Here is a 23,013-nt window from a genome sequence, read left to right as displayed (position 1 = left end):
TAAAAGATTCTGGGCTTTGCTGAAAACATTCAGAGCTTAAGCCCCGTAAGCCTGCCCCTGTGCCGCCTGTGATCTACACCTAAGATTAATGGAAAAGAAGTCTTTCCTATCTGTGGAATCATTTTCAATTTTGTTTCCTTGAACAACCACCACACCAGCAGTAACTTAAACCACACTCTTCCATCTGCACCACAATATCACAGGGGGCCAAGTCACACTACTCGATCACTGTAAATGGCTTCAATTAGTTCTGCATTAGCAAATCACAAAATTGCTTTTTTCCTCTTTACTGTCCAGATTTCAGTCTCTCTCCCTGACTTTGAGATACTACCAGCTCCTGCAATAATACATTTACCGAGGGGTGTTGTGCCAAGTACCAACATCAGCACCACAAAGGACCAGCCGCGGAGTAAATGGGGCCACGGTTGGCAATTTTGCCACCGTTTAATTCTTCACATGTCTATCAATATGCACACTTCTTAAATTACATAGACGCCCCTCAGGCCTTTCTACTGATGGAGTCTCTGGATTGTATCCAACCAGGCAGCAGCTTCCTCACAGTGGGCCTTTCTGTCAGTCTCGTGCACATCCGCCCACCCACCTCAGAGGAAAAACAGAGGCTTTCTAATAATAAAATCATACATGCATCCAACACACACACACACACACATTCATGGCAACGGCAGCACTTGTCTGCCTTCCCATTTAATTGTCAAATAAATATACGTTTCCGTCAGTCACCCGCACACCGTATAATATGTGCTTTTCCGCTGTGCCTCGTGGGTTTGGCATTTTAAGGTGTTACTATGGGCTGTGCAGGAAGACTGGGACTATTGGCATCTGGCAGGCTCGGGGGTGGCGGGACAGTGGAGTAAAATGCTCATAGATGTATAGTGCAGAGGTCACTGGAAGGATTTGTGGAACTTGGCTCTCTGAGGAGAAGGATAAAACAGCAAATCTTAGTTGGTGGCCAGCACTTCTCCCTCACTCTCTGCTTCTCATCTCTGTAAAACACTAGCATGTCCATCCCCTTGCTCTGTCGCTTCCTTCTATGTATTGCTGGAAAAAATTGTCAGTCAACCCCGAATTAATCAACAACGATTATAGATAATAAATGAATCGTTCACGTAATTTATCAGACAACAAGAGTAAGATTCTGCAGCCATGCCAGCAGCTCTGGGAGACTGTAGGCTGAGCTAAATGCTACAGTGACAATGCGAACATGCTGATGTTTAGCAGGTTCACCATTGTAGTTTAGTGTTTTAGCATACTAAAATAGCTAACATTTGCTAATTAGCACAAAACACAGAGTACAAAATGTCATTAGTTTTGCAGGCATTTGGTCATAATTAAAGGATTTGGAAAATTAAAGTTTTTTACTTGATGATGACACCAGATGAAGTCAGAGGATCATCAAAGTTAGTTCAATTCATCCTGTGGGGAACATGAATGTCCTAAATTCCATGGCAATTTAAAAATGTCATCTTGGCATGACATAGATTAAAAGATTAATTGAATCTGTGGAAAATTAATTCATCGATTAATTGACTATGAAATACCTCTATCAAATATAAAGACTCAAAAACCTCTTGCCTTTTTTTAATTCTCTCTTTGACTCTGAATTGGCCTTCTTAATGTGTGAAGACATCTTCGTCGATTCCTCTCTATGTCAAACAAACATGTCCATTGTCTCTTTCATTCATCTCCCTCTATCTAGTGCTGAAACAATTAGTCTATTAATCAATTAGTCGATGAACATGAAGTAAATCTACTACAATTCTGTTCACTGAGTCATTTATCAAGCAGAATTGCCAAACGTCAGCTGGTTACAGCTTCTCAAATGGGAGGATTTGCCGTTTTTCTGTGTTTTATATCGATGGAGATTGAATATCAATCCAATTAGAAGTTGTTACCCGGGGTTTCTGTATTTTCTTTACTTTTTTCTTGACATTTTATAGATTAAAGGATTAAACAATAAATCAGAAAATTAATGATAATAATAATGATAATCGATACTGAAAATTGATATTAGATTCAGATTGCCTCCGTTAAATATAAAGACTCTTTTCCTTTGTCTCACTCTGTCTTTGTCTCTGTATCAAAACACCACATACATGTACAGCTTTATCTGTTCATACTTTCACGGTCACAGTTCTCCGGCTTCATTCATTGTCTTTGATGCCGTGAGCAGACATCAAAGAGTCCCTGATGATGAAGCCATCTGCCCCCGTCTCCCCTGCCCTGGCCTCCATCCATTATGTCCACACTACTTTGTTTGAGTACCAGGCTCCAATAGCCAGCAACACCACATTGCAAACACCTTTTTTTTTTGTTTCAATTATTGGCTGGCCAGATTCAACTCGCAGCGCCACGGGTCAGCAAGTACAAATAAGCTGACCTCAGGCCCTGGGACATTTCGCTTTATACAGACCAATTGGAGTATGTGATCTGTTTTGGATGCTCCCATGACAGTTAGCCTACAGTGCTGGTGTCTTTAGCAGATGGTGCTTTTTTGAACAGGATTTAGCCGTCTATTTTTTCACAGTTTGCCATACTAACTGCAGTATCAGAAGAGGCACGAGTTTCCCCTTTAACTACACCCTGTCCAGTGCAACCATAGTGATTTGCACTCACTCGTCTTAAAAGTGACTTAAACTGCAGCACTCAACATACTGTATGTAGTTCAACAAGGCAAATAAAAGCTGGTTAACTTCATTTTTATATTTGTCTTCGTGCGTTCCCTATCCGATTCTGGTTCCTGTTTTTTCATTTCAGTATCAAAGACTTCACAGCAGCGTGTTTCCCGTTGTCATCTGTATTTTACAAGGGCCAGTATTTTCTGATACAGACCTGTAGAGTCTTTGCACTCACAATTTGTGATTTGGACCCCCCGTTGCTTCTTCTGATCGCTTGATTGTCATGCTCAGCCACACTTGGCTGCACCACTGAGCGGCACAGACCACCATCAGTGCCTAAAAGAAAAGATGGCAAGCAATTAGAAACTAGTCTGTAGTTAGGGAGAGCGAAACGTCACAGCAGGCATTATGGGAGATTCACCGAAGACGCGTGCTCCAGCATATGATCCCTGCATAACAACAGACACTGGGCGCATTTTAATTAGCTCTTGCCGTGACATCGCAGCATGTGTGGTCTCAAACACTGCTGGGATTTTCAGTTGGATACTAATCTAGACGAGATTTTACTTTCCTTGTAAGCAAATGTTGATCTTTCTATTGGGGTGTGATTTAAGAGGGAATGGCGTTGTGGCACTGCATTGACTTTTTTCTCCCCCTGTGGTACTAAGTGGTGTCATGTTTTTGATGCTTTTCTAAAAATAGAATATGCAAAATGTGAAAGCACAACTCCTTTTTTCTAAACAATGTGAGGCGAAACATGAAAACCAGACCCCTTTTACATTTCATGGTAATAATATATGCATACATCTGCAAGGGACAGACAGGAATAATTCATTTCTGCCATAAAACAGTGGCTGGGTGGTACATCTTGGGCAGTTTGACTTATTCCCCAGTGTATACTTGCAGGCTCCTTATGAGTTTCAGCTGAGGAATAAGAAAGGAGCAGCAAAAATAGCCAAAAAACCCAGCCAGGCTGCCAGTGGGCTAGGAGGAGCAATTATCATATTGCTCAAATCCGCCAGCTCCTCTCAGATCAAGAGTATTTGCATTGCACTAAGGAGAGTGAAGAGGGTCAAACTGTTCTCACCGGGCATACTTCAGGAATCCCCCTGTGGGTAGAGGTGCTCAGATGTAAAAAGTCAAAGGAGTGGAGGACTGAAAATAGCTTCAGGGTACAGGGAAAGTTGAAAGCTCACCAATAATTTGGTCTTCTGCCCCCGTGAAACAAACAGGAGCACTTTCCTTTTGAAAGTATGAAGCGTTATTTGAATACCCACTTCTTAGTGTCACTCTAACAATGCACTTATTGATACTGCGCTTTCCTAAAACTCAAAGCTCTTTACACAAAAGGCAAAGGAAATGACTGGGGGTATAAGCTGGGAGAATATTGAATTCTGCTGAGGTCGCCATAAGCCAGCTTGCTTTGTATTTGCATGAGGGGATCCAGAGAACTGTAGGAGAGTGACACACAATTCAGAAAACTTTGCTCCATCTGATTTATAAGCATAACTTATTTAACTTTAGGGCTTGTTTTGCTGAACTCATGATGTCCCTAACTGTCATAATAGGGCCCCAGATTTTCTAACAGTGGGGCTTTAGCATCGATCATTCGCTGAGTTTGGGCTTTTTCATGGAGTACTCTCTCTCAATGTCTCTAGGTGCATTTGAAACAGGCCAAGTAAAGCCTTTTCAGTGCATTGTATTCATTTAGAGGCATTTATTTTTAATGGTAATATATCCACTTAAAGGCTACATAAAGGGATGGGACAAGAAGCACGATCTGTCTACAAGAGGTCGATGAAAGGGAGAAATACAGCACACACACAGTCTTTTGAGTTTCAGGATAGCTAATTTATTTCTGCCACTCTGAACAGTAACACCCCAAGCAAGACAAAGAATCTGAAACTCCTCTGATAAACTTTTGCTGCATGTGAATTCCTCTCCTTGTCATCCTCTAGCCCCAAGCTCCAAAAAAAGCCCCTGGACTATGGCACCATTATCAGGTTTCAGGCCACCCACTCTTTCATTTCCTTTCTCTCGTCTTTTTGGAAAATGACCAAACTTCAAGCTGTCGTAACCTCAGGCTGGAGTCGTCGTGGTTTAAACCCCACAGCTAGAACAGCACAGCGGCAATCTCCCAAGATAGCACCCAAACCCCATCCCCCCCATGCAATGATATCCCTGTTCCATCTGATGCTATCTCTGTAAAATGGGATGTTATCAGTATCCAAGATGATGCCACACCATACAGTGTGGAGATATTGGATTCTAATTCATAGCCCCCCCCCCTCCCCCTGCCTAGACAGAGATATGCGAAGCTCTGCAGGCAAAGCCAGTCCATCTGTGGCTTACTTAGGTTGAGGGATTGAATGGAGCTTTATGCTCCGTAGTTCTGGCTGTGTGGCCCCCAGGCCAGAGTTGTCACAGTACCTGTTCATGCTGTATGTTTTAATGAGGACAGGAGAGGGAGATGATGAAGAGTCAATTACAACCCCATGTTGGAGAGTCACACTATTTCACCTTTCATTACACCTCAATGCCATGGGCTAACTGGGTCTCATCAGTTAGTGAAAGGTACTCATGCTGAGAAGGCCACGCTGAGGTCAGTCTTGTGTGGAACAGAGGAAAGAGGGAAGTTAGAGGAAGAGTTTTAGCTTTCAAATCCTCATTTTACTGTGACATTTCACAAAAGAACAGGATGTTCTCCGTCAGTCGTCTGTGTATTGCATTGAATACAATTTCTTTCAAAAACACAAGACAATATAACAAACATGCTTACAATAACTTAAATTGAATCTACTGCAAATTCTCATATAGTGGCCTTTATTTACCTCAACTACAGAGAGAAACAGACCATTATTTGAAACAGTCAGGCCTTTTTTTCCTAATTTCATTTGTTTTATAGCTATATTTGATTATGTTTTTTGCCAGTTTTCTGATCTGCTCCTCTTTTAAAGGAATAGTTTGATGTTTTGGGAAAAACGCTTATTCACTTTCTTGTCGAGAGTTAAATGAGAAGATCGATACCACTCTCATATCTGTTCGATAAATCTGAAACCACAGACAGCAGCCGGTTAGCTTAGCTTAGTAAAATTTACTTCATGACCCCCTACCCCTTCAGTGTTTTTTACCTTATTTGAATACCAGTTTTTATTTGAGAATTAACCGTATCATCTTGATTTATTCTATATACCTTCTTCCTATCTGAAGCTGTGTTTGACCCCTCACTCTGTTGCATGCAAAGTGGACCAGAGGATGAACACCTGAAATCAGACCTGGAAGTATAGTCAGATCTACCCTTTGTTCTTCCCAGATCCGATGGACCAAGACAGCCGGCAGTGTGTCGGACCGCTTCCAGGACTCGAGTGTGTTCAACGAGACGTTACACATTGCAAAGATCCTGAGGACCCAGGGAGGTCGCTACTACTGCAAGGCTGAGAACGGCCTTGGATCCCCGGCCATCAAGTCCATCAGGGTGGACGTCTACTGTAAGTGTGATGTTGGCCTACATGGCTCAAAATTGGACATGGTCCATCATGGATATATGTCATTCATTTAAACTATATAGCTAAGTGAGAAAAAACTAAAGACTTTACCTAGTGTTTACCATACATAATCGCCCAGTGTTGCTTCATGGTAACAATATCGTAGCTGTGTTGTTTTCTTTCTGTGTGGAGTTTTTCCCTGTTATTTTGGTGTTTCTTCCTGGTTCACAAAGACGTCTAAGCGAGGCAGATCGAAAATGGTAAATTCTCCAAAGGTGTGACTTTCAGAGTCTGTATCTGTGTTACTCTGCTAAGGACTGGCCACGGTGTCGTTTTGCCTCCTGCCTAATTCTGTGTTAGGACACGTTCCAGACAGCCGTGACCCTGAAAGGGTTTCTATTCACAAGTTCTGACTGTGCAACAAAGTCAGTCTCTTCGCAGTGAAGTAAAACACACTATAGTGCAGCTGCCAGCACAGTTTTAGCACTTTTAACCAGTATATATAATTTAGTATTAAATCAATTTAAAGTCATATGAAAGAAATTATTAGAAATTATTTCTGTGCTGGAATATTATTTTCAAACTTTGCCTGAAATGTTTTAAATTTCTTAAATACAGAGAAATCTTCCCGTGAACACAGACAGCTCCAATACAGGCGATTAGTGCTGATCAGTGTATAACAACATGAAACCTTACAGCCCAATTTAGCAACATTCCATATTTCTGCTGTAAATGAAAATGTAGGTGTTCGAAGGAAGAGCATCCTTAGAGAGCTCTGCGCACTCCTGAGAATGTTAATTAAGCTAAAACGCTTTTATTATCCTGACACAGCCATCGACTGTGAGTGCAACCTCTTTATTTTTAGAGTATCTGAACGACAAACGGTGAAGGTTCATTAGCATTAATCAAAGAAAACAGTGATTTAGTGTTATTGTTTTTATTGATTCGGCATTGATTGTCCTATTTCACCTCGTGAATGGTCGAAGAGCGGCGAGACAGGGGAGTCGCTGCCCCTTTCATCACAGCCGGACCCTCAGACAACTTCCAACAAGTAGGAGTTTATTTCCAATGAGTAATATGTTGGTGTATTGTAATCAGAATCAGAATCAGAATCAGAAACTGTTTATTGCCAAGTAACATACATTACAAGGAATTTGCTGTGGTCTGAAGGTGCTATTGTTTTGATAACAAATAAGTAGAATATAAAAGCTAAAATAACAATAAGAATAAAAATAAAAATAAGATAAGATAAATAACAACAGTGCAGTGACCAGAATAAAGTAAAGTAAAGTGTCCAGATAAAGTGTCCAGTAGGGGGTGGGTGCGTTAATGTAACGCAGTGGGGACAGGGGTGATGTACGTTAATATAACGTATAGCTTGTATAGCTTGTGGTAGTGTTCGGGGGGGTGTCAGTGAGAGTTTGTCAGGTTGACTGCAGAGGGGAAGAAACTGTTTTTGTGGCGGGAGGTTTTGGTCCTGATGGACCGCAGCCTCCTGCCAGAGGGGAGGGGGTCGAACAGATGGTGTCCGGGGTGGGAGGGGTCAGCAGCGATCTTCCCTGCTCTCCTCAGTGTCCTGGAGGAGTACAGGTCCTGAAGAGATGGGAGGTTGCAGCCGATCACCTTCTCAGCAGAGCGGATGATACGCTGCAGTCTGCGTCTGTCCTTGGTGGAGGCAGCAGCGTACCAGACGGTGATGGAGGAGGTGAGGATGGACTCTATGATGGCAGTGTAGAAGTGAACCAGCATTTTTTGTGGCAGGTTAAACTTCCTCAGCTGCCTCAGGAAGTACATCCTCTGTTGGGCTTTCTTGATGAGGGAGCTGATGTTCAGCTCCCACCGGAGGTCCTGGCTGATGATGGAGCCCAGGAAACGGAAGGACTCCACAGTGTCCACTGGAGAGTCACACAGGGTGATGGGGGCGGGTGGGGCTGCGCTCTTCCTAAAGTCAACAACCATCTCCACTGTCTTTGAAGCGTTAAGCTCCAGGTTGTTGCTGTTGCACCAGGTCACCAGGTGGTCAATCTCCCACCTGTAGGCAGACTCATCCTCACCAGAGATGAGTCCGATGAGGGTGGTGTCGTCCGCGAACTTCAGGAGCTTGACGGACTGGTGACTGGAGGTGCAGCTGTTGGTGTACAGGGAGAAGAGTAGTGGAGAAAGAACGCAGCCTTGAGGGGAGCCGGTGCTGATCGTCCGCGAGTCTGAGACGTGTTTCCCCAGCTTCACGTGCTGCTTCCTGTCAGACAGGAAATCTGTGATCCACCTGCAGGTGGGGTCAGGCACGTTGAGCTGGGAGAGCTTGTCCTGAAGAAGAGCCGGGACGATCGTGTTGAAGGCAGAGCTGAAGTCCACAAACAGGATCCTGGCATAGGATCCTGCGGAGTCCAGGTGCTGGAGGATGAAGTGTAGAGCCAGGTTGACGGCGTCGTCTACAGACCTGTTGGCTCTGTAGGCGAACTGCAGGGGGTCCAGCAGAGAGTCTGTGATGGATTTGAGGTGGGACAGGACCAGGCGTTCAAATGATTTCATGACCACAGAGGTCAGGGCGACGGGTCTGTAGTCATTTAATCCTGTGGGCCCTGGTTTTTTGGGGACGGGGATGATGGTGGAGGCCTTGAAGCAGGCTGGCACGTGGCATGTCTCCAGTGAGGTGTTGAAGATGTCCGTGAACACCGGAGACAGCTGATCGGCGCAGCGCTTCAGGCAGGATGGGGAGATGGAGTCTGGTCCAGCAGCTTTACGCGGGTTTTGTCTCTTGAAGAGTCTGTTCACATCTCTTTCAAGGACAGACAGAGGTGTCGATGCTGGAGGAGTGGGGGGCACTGTGGGGGGCAGCTGTGGTGGTAAGAGGTGAGAGAGTTCAGCCCCAGGTGTGATGAGGGGGTTGGGGCTGTTGGGCTGGAGCTGGTGGGTGATGGTGTGGGGGATGGTGTCAGGACTGTCCCATTGTCTTTCAAAACGACAGTAGAAGTCGTTGAGGCTGTTGGCGAGGCGTCGGTCGTTAGCAGAGTTGGGGGCTCTTGGCTTGTAGTTGGTGATCTGCCTGAGCCCCCTCCACACAGAAGCAGAGTCGTTGGAGGAGAACTGGTTTTGAAGTCTCTCTGAGTACAGTCGTTTAGCTTCCCTCACCGCCTTGCTAAACTTGTACTTGGCTTCCTTAAACTCTGCTCTGTTGCCACTCTTAAACGCCTCTTCCTTTTCCAACCTCAGCTGTCGCAGTCTTGCTGTGAACCAGGGTTTGTCGTTGTTGTAACTCACCCTGGTCCGAGTTGGTACGCAGCAGTCCTCACAGAAGCTGATATATGAAGTCACAGCCTCTGTGTACTCATCCAGACTGTTGGTAGCAGTCCTGAAAACATCCCAGTCAGTACAGTCCAAACACGCCTTCAGGTCCTCTGCAGCTTCACTGGTCCACTTCTTCGAAGTTCTCACAACAGGCTTAGAAAGTTTTAATTTCTGCCTGTATGTGGGAATCAGGTGGACCATGTCGTGGTCAGAGTGTCCCAGTGCAGCGCGGGTGACGGCGTGAAAAGCGTTACTGACTGTGGTGTAACAGTGATCCAGAGTGTTCCCCTCCCTGGTGGGGCATTTAATAAACTGTTTGTATTTTGGGAGTTCGTGTCTGAGATTACCTTTGTTAAAGTCACCGAGGACAATAACTAAGGAGTCCGGGTTGGTCCGCTCCGTTTCCAGTATCTGATCGGCGAGTGCGCGCTGTGCGTCCTGCACGTTGGCCTCCGGTGGAATGTAAACACCGACCAGAATGAATGAAGCGAACTCACGGGGGGAGTAGTAGGGTTTACAGTTTATGAAAAAAGTTTCCAGGGAAGGAGAGCAATGCCGTCGCATCACTGTCACGTCGTTACACCTGCCTTAAGGGCAGAGCTCTACTCTTACTGTTTCTGCTTCAAAAATTCTGCTGAGATACATTTAAGAATTGCGTTTGGTGCCTTTGAAAGATCTCTAAGCCACCTCCTTAATTTTTCACTACTGCTTCAGTCTTTGCTCCCTCAGTTGCACTCAATCCCTGCTTTCTTATTTCATGCCAAGCTGCAAAGTAAAAAATCTCTAAATTGTTGACCTCTGTGACTGTAATTTGTTGTCAAACATCCAATTTACAGTCACAGAGGAAAGAAAGAGGTAGTGGAGTGGAACGTTTTTGCACTAAATAAGATGCACTTGAGCCCTCTCCAGTCCATGACATCTTTCCAGTAAAACTTAGGTTCATTTGATGCATTTTTGAGTGGTAACACTGGCCTCTGTCTGCGGTTGTGTGAATAATACTCCGGCCTCTCCTCACGTCTCCTCTGCCCATATTTTCTTTCCTGTCTCTGTCTTATTCTTGCCCCTCAGTGTGTGAGCCATGTCCTTGTATCTGTTTATTTGGACTGACACGGGCAGAGGTTGTGGAATTGAAACTTGTTTAGAAAGCTTGTGGAAGGCCTTAGTGGTGCAGCGGAGCAAGGGCTGAATGTGTCTCAGCACCTGACAGTCATAGCCTCGTTTCTCTCTGTGCGCCATTTCACCTTGGCTGCACTAAAGAGCTGGTGGAGCAGGCGTGGAAATGGAGCCAGATAACACCCCAGAGATACACCTGAGGGTGATCAGAGGGCGTGGATCCTCAATGAGCTTGTGTATTTTGGTGAATGATTGATCCCCCGGGGATGAAGTTCACATGTTAGCGTGCAAACAGACAGGCTAGGAGGTGAGAAAACAGATAAAGAACTATTTGAATTAAATAAATACTAACATAATAGGAGAAGAAAAGAAGAAGAGAGATGGCCTTAAAAGGCATAGATTAATTCTACATTACAACACCTGAGACTATGTAAGTGAATCGTGCAACTATTTGCGTGAAAGAAATCCAGAAAACCTGTTGTGCAACTCTGGCAGCCAAGATGTGTGGACTATATAGTATAGTTATATAAGCATAAGTAGAACATAATAGTGAAGTATATGGTATTATACATGTGCAGTATATGTAAAATACACACACTATACATTAATAATGCAGTTCTATTAAATATGTAAAATAGAAAAGGAAAAGAATACCTAGGTAGAGCATATAATATAATATGAAAATACAATAATAACAATATAGTAATAATATAGTATTATTATATAGTGATACGAGTAATATAATGCAATGTAATATATAACTATATTATCAACAAAGGGGGAGTGGTGAAAACGTATTCATATACTTAAATAAAATCAAAATAATATTAAGCAGATCTTTTTTACACAGCCGAGTTTCAAATTGTTATCCTGATGATGTCCTTGCATCTGGCCTTGTAACACAGTATGTGTGTACTTCATTAGCTTGCATTGTGTTATGTTGCACATCCAGCAAAAGCACATCATTCCTCCTGAGCAATGTTATAGCTGTCCCCTGGGGGTGAATTTAATTGATGGGCCTCTGCAGTACGTGCTATTTTTAGTGGTTTGCAGCTATTATTTTTAATTAGTATTAGAATTGGTGTTTTGGAGATGGACCTCCCAACAACAACACCTTGAGTTATGTCTGCTGTCTCTTTCAGATGTATCCGACATGTGTGTCTCTGCTCATATCCCTCTGTTTACGTCTAAGAAATAACGCTGGCTGTAATAACGGACTGTACCATTACTGCAAAGGGTGGATGCTCTACTTCACCAGATGCAGGGCCCCAGCATGTTTCATATAAACAGGCTTGCAACCTGAATGATCTTTCTGTAGTCTCTTCCTTGGTTTTTCTTTTGAGTTTATTTGCATTTGCTTCCTGGAATCAAGGGTCTTCAATTTTCCAAATAAACCCGCAGCCTGCTTGAATCACTTTCAATGAAATTAAATGAAGGAAATAAGAAAGGCTAAATGTAGACTGACAGTAAATGTTTTCTGTAGAGTTGACTGTGAGCAGCAGATGTAAACAGGAAGGGATAATTAATGGTAATACGTGACCTCTGCAGCCCAGAGGAGCTGATATTAGCTATATAGCCAGCTCAAAGCTAACGTATTTACAAAGCTCAGAAGTCCATCTAAGCACATTTTATACCTGCTGACACTTCAGTTGTGTTTGTCGGCAGTTAGGTCTGTGGGGAAGGTCCTCTGCAAAGTTAATAAAGAACCTTGCCCAACTCCTACACTGATCGATTTTAAGCTTAAGATGCTCACTTCTTTTTCCTACAGGGGAGTCTTTTCAGTGTTTTCATTCAATTTCAGCTGCATTAATTTTGCTGCAGCATCTAATGTTTCATTGAGTGACTGATGGAGGAGGGCTTAAGAGTTCTGCAAGGGGCAGCTTATTGCAGGCTCAGAGTTCATTAAACATCGCTGGCACAATATATCTAAAAGTGATTTGGCAAGGAGGTGACCAGGGGAAAATATCTACTGATGAAAAAAGAACAAACTTTGGTTAGGAAAAGAGTTCAGGGGCATGAAATATTCCGGTGTGTTGTTAATGAATTTATACTGCTTTTCAAACTCATGGCTCACTCTAGTAATCACCAGTTTTCAAAACACCTACTGTTGATAAAGACAATATTAAATGGTAGTTGATTATTCAACAATTTTGTCATTTAGCAATTAATGATGTGCCTTGTCTGCACATTCACTGGTCCCACCTTCACAAGTGTGAGGATTTGCTTTTCTGTGTTTCATATTATTTAATATGAATTATTATTGAATGTGTGTGTTGGACAAAAGAAGCAATTTCTAGGGCTCTGTGAACACATTTTGTAGACTAAATGTTCAATTTATTCAAATTGTTTCATAGAAAAAAAATTGACAGGTTAATCAATACTGAAAGTAAGCATTAGTTGCAGCCCTAATATTAATGCTGCTGAATGAATCCAGCACAACTCCACTTCGCACTCATAAACAATACAATCTTCAAGTCAATTATTGCTGCCCAAATATACAGGTTGTCAAATGAGCTCCGAGAGAGTGAAACAGAATGATTTCAGCTGATGGACAAATGGAAAACAAATTGCTGTGCCTTAAACTTGCTCAGTCCAGGTCAGCATTTACCGTACAGGTTGTGATAAAGGACCGCTTTAAAATGGTCTGAACACGCCCGGAAAAACTGAATAAATTGAAAACACAGAGTTCAGTGCGAAGAAGAAAAAAAAACATGCAGCCAAGTTTCCCAGAGTTCACAGGAGAGAGAAAAAGCACTTTGTACTGCTTGTCCATATGCCAATGTTGAGCAGATTATTTTACTGTCGTCTGCCCAGTCAGCCAGTGCCAGTCTGACAGTGGCTGTGAAATAGTAAGAATCAGGTGATGGATATATTGTGAGAAACAACCCGCTGGACTGTGGATATCATTTTACTGAAGCTTTCACACACATCTTCACTCTTCCCTGATATTTCTCTCTATGTTCCTTCAAAAGAAGGATTAGAATAAGACAATAGTCTGCTTTCTCTGTGTTATCTCTGGAAGGACTTACACAGCCCTTACTCCACACTGCTGGGGCAGAAGCCAGATAATTTTAATGAAGATGCTGTGTGTGTGTGTGTGTGTGTGTGTGTGTGTGTGTGTGTGTGTGTGTGTGTGTGTGTGTGCGTGTGTTTGTCAGCACATGGCTTGTATCATTCTTTTGGCAGCAGCAGCGTCCATCTTGATTCGAGAACGTGTGAATGTGTGTGTCCATTTCTTTGTGTTCTCATGCGTGCGAGAGGAAACAAAAATAGAGGCTGCCCATTGGGTTCAAGCACATGCTTATGCATGAACACACTCTCCACCGGTGAGGTCCTGACTCACATACACATGTCAAAGGCTTAACTTGTCTTGGCATACGCCTCCTCAGCTGTGCAGCAGCATGCGGCATGAGGACGACTTGAGGAAGTGTGTCTGCTTCATGTTTGCCTTCCATCGATGGAGTTCATGAAGGAGCTCAGAGACCAAACAGCAGTTGATGGTGTTTGTTCAGTGGCCATGCTGGCTTTGCTTTATCCAGTCGGTCAGTATAACTGGCGCTTCCTATCTCATCAGGTGTCCAATTCGTGCCGCCCTGCTGCAAGGTGCCCCAGTAAATGTGTGCGCAGGGCAAGAGAAGGCAGAGGGTTTTGGAGAAAACACTGACTCACAGAAACATGGTGATAAAAATCGAGTTTTGACTGAGGCTTATGCAGCTCCTATTAACTCCTGTATCCCCTCATTACTGGTATTTGCACACACTGTATGTATATACCCTGGAGAGGCTCTAAAGTTAGCTAGGTAATATATTTGGGTATATGCAGAGGGAGTGTGGGATGGTGATCTCAGGGGAGCCTATCGATTAGTGGATTCAATTGGATGAAGCAGGTGCTGGAGGCAGGTTCAATAGGTTGAGTTATGACTGAGATTGAAGCAAAATATAGTTGCTAACTGGTGGACCAGCTAGTTATATAAAGCGCCATCCATCCATTGGTCCATCCTCTATACCTGCTTATCCTGTGAAGGGTCAGGAGGGTTGAAACCTATCCCAGCATGCACTGTTTGATGGAAATCTGGGAGCTGGTTACTCAGAAGTATTTATTGAGGCTTGGCGAAGGAGAATAGAGATCAACAGTATAAGTGAACACAGTGTAATGCCACCCAATTCTGAAGGTGACTTCAGAGGAGCTATTCATTCTTCAGTGTGAAGACTGTATGGGATTCTAAACAAGGAACTATGCTTGCCTAAGTTAATGTAAGTCGCTTTGTATGTCTTCAGGTCACATTCAGCGCATGTTTCAGAGGAAAAGAGGAGACAGTATCAATGTGTAGTCTGGGCCCATGGGCCGCCTATCGCCCACAACCTTGGTCTCCTAGGCGACGGAGACAGCCTCGCCTTATCAGGACAGCTGTACCCTGGCTCGTCATTCCTTGCAGACAGAGAGCTGAACTATTGCTCTGAAAGATACAAAACATGACCTACTGCTTTTAGGTTTACAACTGCCGGGTGCACTCTGGGTAACTCTCACATTCACAACTATGGGTAATTTAGAGCCACCACTTGTTCACCAGCTGTAGCTAGCCAACAATTTGAGCTAACGTTAGCAACATGTGTTGGTTGAGAATTTTTGAATTCAGGCAAACACTTTTGCTCTTGTGTGCCATGCATCATGGATCATGGAAGTTTGAGGGAGGGGTTTAGGTGAATTAATGTTTATTCACCTGACCTGAAAGTTTTTGGACTGTTGAACACACAAACATGGGGAGAATAAAAAAACTAAACAAAAGAGTTGTGGAGTACATCATAATTCTTATATTCATTTGGAGTTCATTCCATGCTTTTGGGATTAAAAAAAGAGTCGTGTGCGTCTTGGTATCTCAGAATGATGTGGTCCTATGATATGAGGTGATGTATAATACAATCTTCTGAAAAGATCCCATAATGTATGTAGACAAAGATGTATGTGCAGCGGCTCTTAAGTGCTTTTGGATGTAAATGACCTGGCGTGATGAATGGTGTGATACAGCCACGGTGAGTTATCTGAGCCTTGTTTGAATCAGGACAGAATGAATCAGCACATTATGTGTACATTATGTAAATGTTTGCTGGTTTGGTTAATGGAGGTAAAGCCAGTTCACGACTGCCCATTACTCTTTCAAGGACTTGCTCTGGGGAGGGGCCCTTAATCAGAGTAGTGGAGTCAACCTCGTCTCTTGCCTCTGTTTTTCTCCACATCAGGAGCTTAAAACGTACTACAGCGTGTTTGTGTTCAGTGTATGCTAATGTGATTATCTTGTGCAGAATTTCATTCTTATCTGCTTTTTTGTTTTTTAACATTTTCTCTCTGGGCGAGGAAAGGCCACAGATGATGTACTGACAGCTAGTTATTATTTATCCTTTCGTCAGTATTTTTGGATATGGACAACAATATCCCTATTCGGAGATCTGACTATACGGTATGACTCACAAAGAATAATGATGATATTGATCTTGAGCTATACTCATTTATAAAACAGAGATGTATCGAGCCAGAAAAAGTATTTAGCGACTGCCTGTGAATGATATGATGATGAGTCTCATGAGGACAGAAGTCTTGAAATGTTCTAAGGCAAAAATCAGTTGAAGAATATTGTTTAAACAAATATGATGCAGAGCTTTGGTTTGTGTGGTATTACCAAAGAAGACCAAGGAGACAAGAAATGAAATAGCTGTTTACTGAATATTTTGGAGAGACATGAAAAAGATAAAGAGAATCAGTAATGATTGTATGAAATGTAACGTCGTACAGAACACTAGAGACATGCATTAAAGACGCTATGTACTCATTACTCCCATAAAGTGATGTAATTTCTGTTGAAACAGGATGTTGCGGCGGGACATAGCGCAGTGAGAGATGATTCTAAAGTGTAAACCAATGGAATATCAGTTAAAGAAAAGTATTTCATTTGATATAGTGGCCAGAGAGGCAAGACTATTAATAAGTATGTGATGTCTTTGTTGGTTAGATGTGATGCTCACACCTGCTGGTGCAGTATGAGGTCACTGTTGGAGATTTGCTGTTTGCCAGGACGTCTAAATGCCAATTTTCTGGTGTCTTCAAAGATATGCAGCGTACCCTCATACATCAGACATTACCTCAGTGGTCAAACAAGCATCGACCACTTGGAAGCCGGCCTGCTGTCGAGAACAAGGCAGCTCTATAATGAATGAAATATCCTGTTGTTTTCTTAGATACAACAACACAACAGGTTGAATTTCAGGTGGAAGTCAGTGCCTTTTTCATGTTCTGTATTACGCCATACATACATATGCACAAACACCTCCTATACCCAACACGTTCCTCTACCACCAACCACTGAGATACAATTGTTACACTACTAATATTACATGAGGATACTGTTAATGCTGTTATTATAGGTGTCAAATGTGAAAAAAAAATGAGCCTGTGACATTAGCAGAAATATGAATGGTCTACTTATATAAAGAAAATGCTTTCAAATCATCATTCAGGAAAGATCTCCCGTCCTTGGTTGCTCTTAGTCCAGACCAAACAAAGGAGAAGGTCATTAGGCTGAAACCAGAAAAGAACTCCATCATGTCACTGGTGCTTTGCCTCCAACTCTAATGGTGGCTTTCAAGGTGTTGTTGTGTAGATCAGTGGTCTGTGGCCTGTTTGTTTTCTAGGGAGATGAATTAGAGAGGAGATGGGCTGAGGCAGACGCCACTGTCTAAGGGAGCAGATGAAGAGGAGATTCATTACTCCTCACCCCCTAACACAGACACACACACACACATACACACATACACATACATACAGAGCAGAACTGGGCCTCATTATTTCCTCATCTCCATCACTGGGAGGAAGTGAGGGGTTGCAGGCTCTGCTGTGAGGCTGCTGACGTCTGCCCCTCTATTTATCTCACACATTGTCCATGTGTACATACACCCCCCCACACACACACACAAACATTGGTTTTGTACACACATCTACAGACAGCCAGTGTTCCTCCAAAGACAGCATAATTGGAAAAGCACTGTCACTGAGGAAGATGGAGGTGCAGCAGTCCTAAGTGGGCTGCAGCTTCCTGAACACAGCTCCAGCTCTTAAAGCAACAGTTTAAACAGCACAGTTAAAGCGCAAGATGACTTCATCTGGCTAGAGGGAAACATCACCCACTCTTTGAGCTTAAACGTCATCTATTTGCATTTGACTTCAAGGGAAAAAGAGCAATCAAAAGTCTATCTTTAAGCTCTGGAAGTTTGTTTATAGCACAAATAAAATGCTTTAGATCCATACTGCACATTAGCAGTCAGTAACTCGAGGGGACAAGCCCACTTTACTATACATTAGAGTATCTTCTTGCAATACTAACAAGACCATTGTCCTCTATATCCATTTAGGCTTCTCTACTACCAACAATGTAGCATGCTGTATCGTTCACTATCGCTCCATTGACTCCATTCTGCATTGCTACTTTAATTGGCAGTAATTACACTTAACCAGGCCTGATGACTGTGGCCTCAGAGAGGGAGTTAGTTACCATTACCTTAATGCTCAATGCACATGTGTGTGTGTAAGGAGGTGAGGAAGACAAGTAAAGTAGATTTTATAGAGAAAGAGAGAGGAAAGAAGCCACCCTCTCCCAGAAGAAATTTAAGTTCACGTTAACGCAGAAATGTGGAAATGCTTAATGAATAATTCAGGATTTGTTACACAGTACCACAGAGGCACGCCAAACAGCAGCCATGGCAGGGGTGGTGTGTTGCCCTTTACAAACCTTAACCCAACTTGTCCAAACTCCCCCCCTCGCTGTGTTCCTGGCAGAGATAGAAGAGTAGCCTTTATAAACCCAAAGGTCTGCCCCTTTACAGTGTATTAAAACAGTTGTTTCGACCTCTGGCAACTGACCCACTGATTAAATTTCAATTCCAAACTTCAAATATTAAAGCCTGGATGGGGAGTTGTGTAATGAATTATACCCAAGACACACTCTCACACACTCTCACACACACACACACACACACACATAAAGCCACCGAACCTAATAAACCTGCAATGTTTTATTATTACGCCACAAGGATTTGTATATTCATTATAGTTCTACTGATGCAACCACAACAAAAACAGATTCAATTATTAGTTTGTCTTCAAATTTAGAAATGGTGAATGCCAGCGACATGGATGTGTTTTTAAAAGCATGTGAACAATGTTTGTACATTGTTATCTCTCTTTCATTGCTTTCACTTTGAGTGCTACATTTTTAATCATTCTTATTAAAAAAACATGGAGTGAGTGCTTTAAATGCATGTCACAATAGTAACCACGGGATTGAGTGCACTTACCTCTGTGACCATAATCTCTAAATGCAAAAATACCAAAAATATGTAATATGAGGTGCCTAAATATAGTGATTTTATACAGTATCGAGTTACTACAGTAGGATATACCGTTAACTGTTAACACTGACATGCAGTGATCAACCATTAAAGACCATTATTATTATTATTTATATTATTAAGTTACTCGGTCAAATTAAAGGAATACTTTTTTACATTACATTTTTGGAGATATTCACTTTCTTGCTGAGACTTAGGTGAGAAGATCGATACCACTCTCTTGTCTGTACAGTAAATATGAAGCTACAGCCAGCAGGAATGAAAGGAAGCCACTACTACTGGTCAAGAAATATTCCCCCAGTGGTATGAATCTTCTCATCTTATGTGGTGAGATGCACTTAGCTTTCTTATTGTATGATGTGTCCATTCACTGTTGATGTTTTTTCTCAACATACAGATATGTGTTATGCCGCCACATTCAGATATCACAGACCTACTGAATGAGCTTCTCCCTGGATTCCCTCCTCTCCCTCCTTTTTATCCCCCCCCGACAGCACTGAGAGCAGTGCAGCACACGGAGCCGCTCACGCTCGTATCTCATGTCTCAGAGAATGATATTCAGTTTACTGAGATATCTCTGTTACACAGGCGCCATCGTCAGAGTGGACTTATTGCAGAAATAGATGCATCATGCCCTCACCCATCCTCAAAACACATCCATCCACCACCACAATCACACTTTAGTATGAAGCAACAGCTGACACCAAATAGATACTGCTAGCAGGAGCTAGTTATTGTGGAGTGTAGCCATGAGATAGAGGTCACTGTTGCCAAGGGGTGGAGAGATGGAGGGAGAGGAAATGCTCTGACAGTAAATTACATGCTGGATTCACATACTCCATCAGAGGCCTCCACATGAGGTGGATGTTATATATCACCAATATGGCTTATTAACCTTTTGACCCCCATAAATGAAATGCATTAAAGCACACCATTCAGCAAACTGAAATTACACACCATGTAAGTCATGTTTTATTTGTGCTGTCTTATTTGATGTAGTGTGTTTACACATAGTAAACTGATGTCGCAAATTGTTTGCAATTTTAGGGCTTCTTACAGCACATTAATCTTACGCATTATGCATCAACATGGAAATATAACAGACATTAAATCTCATGTTGAATCCTCACTGCCCATTATCTAAATTTTTTTATTTATCTGAGGTTTTCATTTAAAAACAGCTGCAAGTGATATTTTTAAAATTGACACATGCCTTTTACGGACATTTAATCTGGTTGGAGAATGTCTAAAGAGCTGGAATATAAATTCACCTCTTATTGCTTCCTATTTATTTGGAGGTGGCGCTCCCTTTTTTTAGGATTTGCTTTTAAACCCCAGCTTCTAAAAAAAGAGGCTTGAAGGTGAGGTCCTTCACAGGGCAGGCTGCCAAGTAATAACTTCTCTAATCGCTTATGCCTCATGCCCATATTTCAACCAAAAAATCCTCTACAAAGAGAGCAAGTCACCCTTATTTGGAATAAGTGCAGGAGACAGCTGCTATACAGTATCATCACCTCATTAACCCTGCATCTGGATAGCAGCAAATTAGAAGTTTTTACATGCTCTCGACCCTCCTTTTCCTCCTCTTGTCTCTTGTCTCTCTCTGACCACAACCTCTTTTCTCTCTCCCGCTGTGCCTCGCTGTCCCCTGGCACAAAATAAAAGCAAACTGCTTATCTTGGACATAACAGAGCTGTTTTTACTAATGAAAGACGCTGCACAAGTGTCAGTCAGGTCAGCGGCTCCCGCTGGTAATCAAGCTGGGACAGTGATTAGGTGAAATTAATCGCAGGCCTCTGTCGCTCACGGCTGACAGCCTGGGAGCCTGAGCAGTGTTTTCTTCCCAGGTGACTTCGGCAGATCAGGTGGAGAGAGTGAAAGACATCAAAGCCAAGAAAAAAAATCATTGCATTAGATTAACACCCGAGAGACCCCCCCCAAAAAAAGGAGCGTGTGGGTCTGTACAAGGATATTGGTGTCTTTTTGTGTGTGTGTGTGTGTGTGTGTGTGTGTGTGTGTGTGTGTGGGTGGCTGGGTATGGGTAGGTGGAGTGAGGTAATTTGTGTGAGTTTTCGCGCAGGTGTCTGCTTTTTTTGGGGCGGGTGCTGGGGGGACATGAAAGGAAGGAGCTAAGGTTTGATGTGATAATGAAGCACCTTCTTTAATCTTCATCTTCTCTTTTATCCAAACCACTCACTTGTGCCTATTTGTCCGACAAATGTTTTGGTAGGCCTACAAAGTAGAAACCTGCTCCCTGCTATTCAAACAGGAATATTGACATCTTCAGGTTTTGTTCAAGTTTTTCTCACTTGAGAGAATAAAAACATTGGTGGTAAACTGAATGATATACCTTTTTGTTCTCTGCTAGTCCTGTGTGACCTCGTCTGACTCACACACGCAACACGTCTGGCGTTTGCACTCTCTGTGTCTTAATATCAGCGAAACCCAGAGCTTTAAGACTTGTCATGGTTGGTGGGAATGAGCAGGAGTGATGCTAAGGTTAGCTCGCTGGAGCGTTTAGCTGTACATGGGCAGATTTACCGGCCTGTGAACCCATAAACCTGCAATTACAAACCCTAACAACTCTGGCGCAGGCGGCCTGTACACCGCAGTTTTCCTCTGGGCTCGGGGATTTAAGCTTCACAATCAGTCAAGCGTGACTTCAGAAGCTAATTGCACAAGAGTGACACACACACACACACATGCACACACACAACATCCTTACGGGAGAAAGACTGATGGTGGAGGTGGAATTTTGTTTGAAATTCATCAAATTTTAATCCAGTGCGTACATTTCCATATTTCCATATTTATCTCTTTGCGCTCCTAGCATCCACTTCCTCTCTGCATATCATTTCGGCCCTATTAATAGCTCAAACTGCTCCTTACCTAATACACAAACATACAGAAACACACGCTCACATGCTTGTCACCACAAGGGGAAAAAGAAAAAAAAAGACAACCTCCTATCAGGTCCGGCATTCAAAGACATGTGTATCCCAAGGTAGATAGGGCTTTCAATGAATCACTCCATTTCTGCCACAGTTGGTAAATTGACTGTTTGAAGCAGGAAACAGATGAGGGAGACGCTGGGTAGAGTCAGAGATAAGATGTAGGATTCATACTCTCCTCCTCCTCTCTATAATGAATCAGTGTATTTACTTAGAGCAATCTGCTCCTCTAAAATAGCCCTGCAATCGCTCTGTCTTCTCCGGAGCATTGTCACCCCCTCCCCTGTTTTTCCCCACCCCCCAAAGGTAATTGCTCTTACCTGAGACACTGTAATGGATCCTGGATGAAGTATTGACCGCTGCTAGATTTTGATTAAGGGGCTGTAGGGCAGAACATGTCTTTAATGAAACTGAGGAATCAGCATTCTCTGGCTGGTGCATCGAGGCTTGATGCTGAGCAGTGTGGCCCACAGGCACCTTGATTAGGACCTGATCCTCAGCAAATCCAGGGGTGGGCCACAGCTACTGAATTAAAAGCGATGAATTCATCCATTAATAATACCTGAGGCATGTGTAGTTTTTCTCTGGAGGCTTATAATCGTTAAAGATTTGAGTATTAATTTACTGTAAGCTGCTTGCACTCTCACTCACATATTCACATGCCAGTTCTCTCAATCACTCAATCATCCACCTGGTTGCTCACTCACTGATACACTAACTCACTCATTAACTCACTCAATCACGTCCTACTTAATATGCAAAAGGTCAGTCTTTATCAGTTCGAATTTTAGCATGAGGGATAACTTGCATTAGCTTCTCTCATCCTCTCCCTTAAATTGCCTTTTTGCTCGTGTTGAAAACTGATTGCATCTCAGAAGGGGATGAAAGGGAAACAGCTAGCTCCCCACGTTCTTTGAGCATGCAAATGGACATAATCTAAAAGGCGAGTATTAGCATGCTAAAAGACACCACAGCTATGATGAACACCATTTGCCAAGGCTTAATGCGATAGCTGGGTAAGATGATTAACTTTGAATCCATTTAATCAACCACATGCACTTTCTCAAATAACCAACTGTCTAGCATTGGGGTAAAAACTTCCCTCAGATCTGTTGGGAAATGGAGTAACAGATGTGTCAAATCA

The 23,013-nt window shown here is 42.8% G+C and overlaps 1 protein-coding gene across 1 annotated transcript in view; it reads left to right on the top strand.

Annotated features, from left to right (window-relative positions):
• The window catches only part of LOC139302197 (MAM domain-containing glycosylphosphatidylinositol anchor protein 2-like), a 154,264-nt gene that overhangs the window by 54,309 nt on the left and 76,942 nt on the right, over window positions 1-23,013 (top strand). The window contains exon 3 of the mRNA XM_070925817.1: window positions 5,950-6,124. Coding sequence (XP_070781918.1) covers window positions 5,950-6,124 — 175 coding nt within the window. The remainder of the gene's footprint in view (window positions 1-5,949; window positions 6,125-23,013) is intronic.

Source organism: Enoplosus armatus, chromosome 19 (genome assembly GCF_043641665.1).
Source record: "Enoplosus armatus isolate fEnoArm2 chromosome 19, fEnoArm2.hap1, whole genome shotgun sequence".
Lineage (NCBI taxonomy): Eukaryota > Metazoa > Chordata > Actinopteri > Centrarchiformes > Enoplosidae > Enoplosus > Enoplosus armatus.
This window is presented reverse-complemented; position numbering and strand designations above follow the sequence as displayed.